The 2,724-nt window shown below is 40.8% G+C and overlaps 1 protein-coding gene across 1 annotated transcript in view; it reads right to left on the bottom strand.

Annotated features, from left to right (window-relative positions):
* The window catches only part of HOOK1 (hook microtubule tethering protein 1), a gene marked incomplete in the record, with an annotated part of 41,686 nt that overhangs the window by 4,169 nt on the left and 34,793 nt on the right, over window positions 1-2,724 (bottom strand). Inside the window, 4 exon segments of the mRNA XM_072419374.1 lie at window positions 1,358-1,459; window positions 1,928-2,028; window positions 2,213-2,295; window positions 2,617-2,651. Of these exon segments, the coding sequence (XP_072275475.1) occupies window positions 1,358-1,459; window positions 1,928-2,028; window positions 2,213-2,295; window positions 2,617-2,651 (321 nt within the window).

Here is a 2,724-nt window from a genome sequence, read left to right as displayed (position 1 = left end):
ACAAAGATCAGCGTGTCATATGTCTAGTAAGTTTGGATGAAATGTCTCCATGCGTTTCCAAGTGATCACCAAATATAGCTCTGACATATACCACAGCGCTGCATAAAGATCAGCGGTGCACTCACATGATTCTGAGTCATATGTATAGCAAGTTTGGTTGAAATGTGTCGATGCGTTTTCGAGTGATGACATACATACATACGTCCAAATATAGCTCTGATATATAGCACAGCGTTGTACAAAGATGACTGGCGCACTCACACGAGTCTCAGTCATATGTATGGCAAGTTTGGTTGAAATGTCTCTATGCATTTTCGAGTGATGATGGAACATACATACACACATACATACATCCAATTTTATATTATATATATATGATACATGCTACTGTACAGTTATATTACATGTCTCACTATTTTTCATTTTTTTATTTAAATTTTGTTAATAGATTTATTAAATATTGGACATATTTTGGTGAGTTATGCCTAAGAATTATTGGTCTACAATGTCAAATAAATTACCATGCAAAAAAATGTAACGCGTTTTGCGTATAAATACAGACAGAATTAGAACGCCAGGGGGGTTAAATACCCAGGCCCTAAAAATGAAGGGGGTCAGGGTGACCACCGTCCTCTTCATTTATATTGTGTTCGTATAGAGAGAGCAGGGATGACATTACCAAGCTAATGTCACTTTCTGCATCTCCCACCCACTGCTGGAGGAGATCAGGGGGACAAGAAGGAGTCTGCGTGTAACATGGCACCATAAAGCGTATACTAAGAAATAGTACATACAATATAGCATAGGGGAGCCTCTAGTAGGAGAGAGGGGGCATCTGTAGGGGTATCAGGTTTTAACTTTATAAAGAGGAACTCTGGCTTAAACTTTGTTTCACTTGGAGCTTCTCTGCTGGGTTCCCAATATTGCAGGAAGGAAGTGTCAGTAAAACATTGTAGTCTATGGAGTGTCACACAGAGCCCAATCAACATTGTTCAAACAGAACTGACATCAGATTGCATGCACCCTGTTAATTCTCTGTACACTTGAATAACAGCTCTGAAAAGTGCATACTTCCCTTATGCTGCTGGATTTACACACAAACTTAATGCCAGATGCAATAAAAACTATAGAAGGAGGACAGACTATACCAGGTGTGGGCAAACTTTTTTAGTCAGGGGCCACAATTCTGTCAGTCCTTCTTGGACTATGCAGTATGTGCTGATCTGTGAGATGTGTGCTATCTGCAGAACCCCTCTATCTGTCCTATCTGCAGAGCCCCTCTGTAGGGAGGATTTACAATAAAATTGTTCTTTATAAATGCACATCTGTTGTTCCATCCATACAATATCCATCCTACCTCCAGGATTTCGATCTTGCGGTCCTTCTCGGTCAGCTGTTTGCGCAGTAACATGATCTCTGCAGAGGCGGGGTTCAGCTTGGGATCCAAAGTCTTTATTACCTACAGAGAAGCCATTGCAGTGTTGTTAGTAAAGTATTTCACTTCCTGTTCTCAGTATCAGACCCCTCAGTGACAAAGAATACTTAATGTGACAGACCCCCAGTGACTGACAGACTTCCCAGTAATGGACCTCACATAACAGATTCTCAGAGGGTGGCAGACCCCAGTGGCACACCTTACCTAAAATATCCCCCAGTGACAGATCCTCAATGACGGACCCCAGTCAGGCAGTCTATTCTTTATCTGTACCTACATGGTCTCATGGCTTAATATAGTTGCTGCCCCGACCCTTAATGTACAGCAAAGAAAGGCAGCATTGGCCATAGTCAGTGCATACTGGCTGGGGAAGAGGAGTGTGCACACAACTGGGACAGATACAAGAGATGATCAGATTCTGCAACATTTGCCCCACAATATATAATGTGCATCATGTAGCCTCTTACAGACAAATCTTTGCAATGAACTCACATTCCTGGCTTTCTCCAGATAGATTTTGTAGCGGTCTTCCATTGCTTTCATGTCATCGTCCTTCTTACGTAGAGCTGTTTCCAGTTCTTCAACCCGTTGAGCTTTGTGAAAGAAAAAAAACATTTTTTTTTTCAATTTTGTTTCTTAGGGAAGGGAGCACAAAAAAGTCAAATCCAAAGTAACCCTAAATCCAGCTACCAATCAGTTGATGGATATGCTAGCCAAAAAAAGAGAAATAAAGTAACTGAACCCAACACTACAGCGTCCCCGACCACCTCAACTCACCATTTTCATCAGCTTTTGGCTTGAGATCATCCAGAAGCTCTTTATTGGTCTCTATGGCATCGTGAACCTCCTTTAGTTCTTCCCTGTGCAGATAAAAAGTTTTATGAAAGTTGGATATATTGGATTGATTTACTAAAAGGTTATTCTTTCATTCTCTTATCCTTGCTTTGCCTAATGATTGAGACGAGGCTCTGCTGACTTAAACCAACCAGCAATGCACACATTCGGGTATTCTTGGAAGTGAATTTTTATCACATTCACCAACAATAGGTTAACCAAATTTCCCCACTGTCAATTTATGCGCAAGAGTAAAACCTAGCAAGGCTGGTTACATCCAGACATCTACCCTAGTAAGTAGAACATACGGGAGGCCCTCCTTACACTCAACAAATAGCAATACTTACATTCGAGCCTCTATCTTCTTCTTCAGAGTGTTAGACTAGGGATAAAAATACAAAGAATTAGAACCATTTATTGCTGTAGGTAAAAGACAGGAAACAGATTACATTAGT

The sequence above is a fragment of the Pyxicephalus adspersus genome, chromosome 8, assembly GCF_032062135.1.
Source record: "Pyxicephalus adspersus chromosome 8, UCB_Pads_2.0, whole genome shotgun sequence".
Lineage (NCBI taxonomy): Eukaryota > Metazoa > Chordata > Amphibia > Anura > Pyxicephalidae > Pyxicephalus > Pyxicephalus adspersus.
Note: the sequence above shows the minus strand (reverse complement) of the source record. Positions and strands in the feature narration are given on the sequence as shown.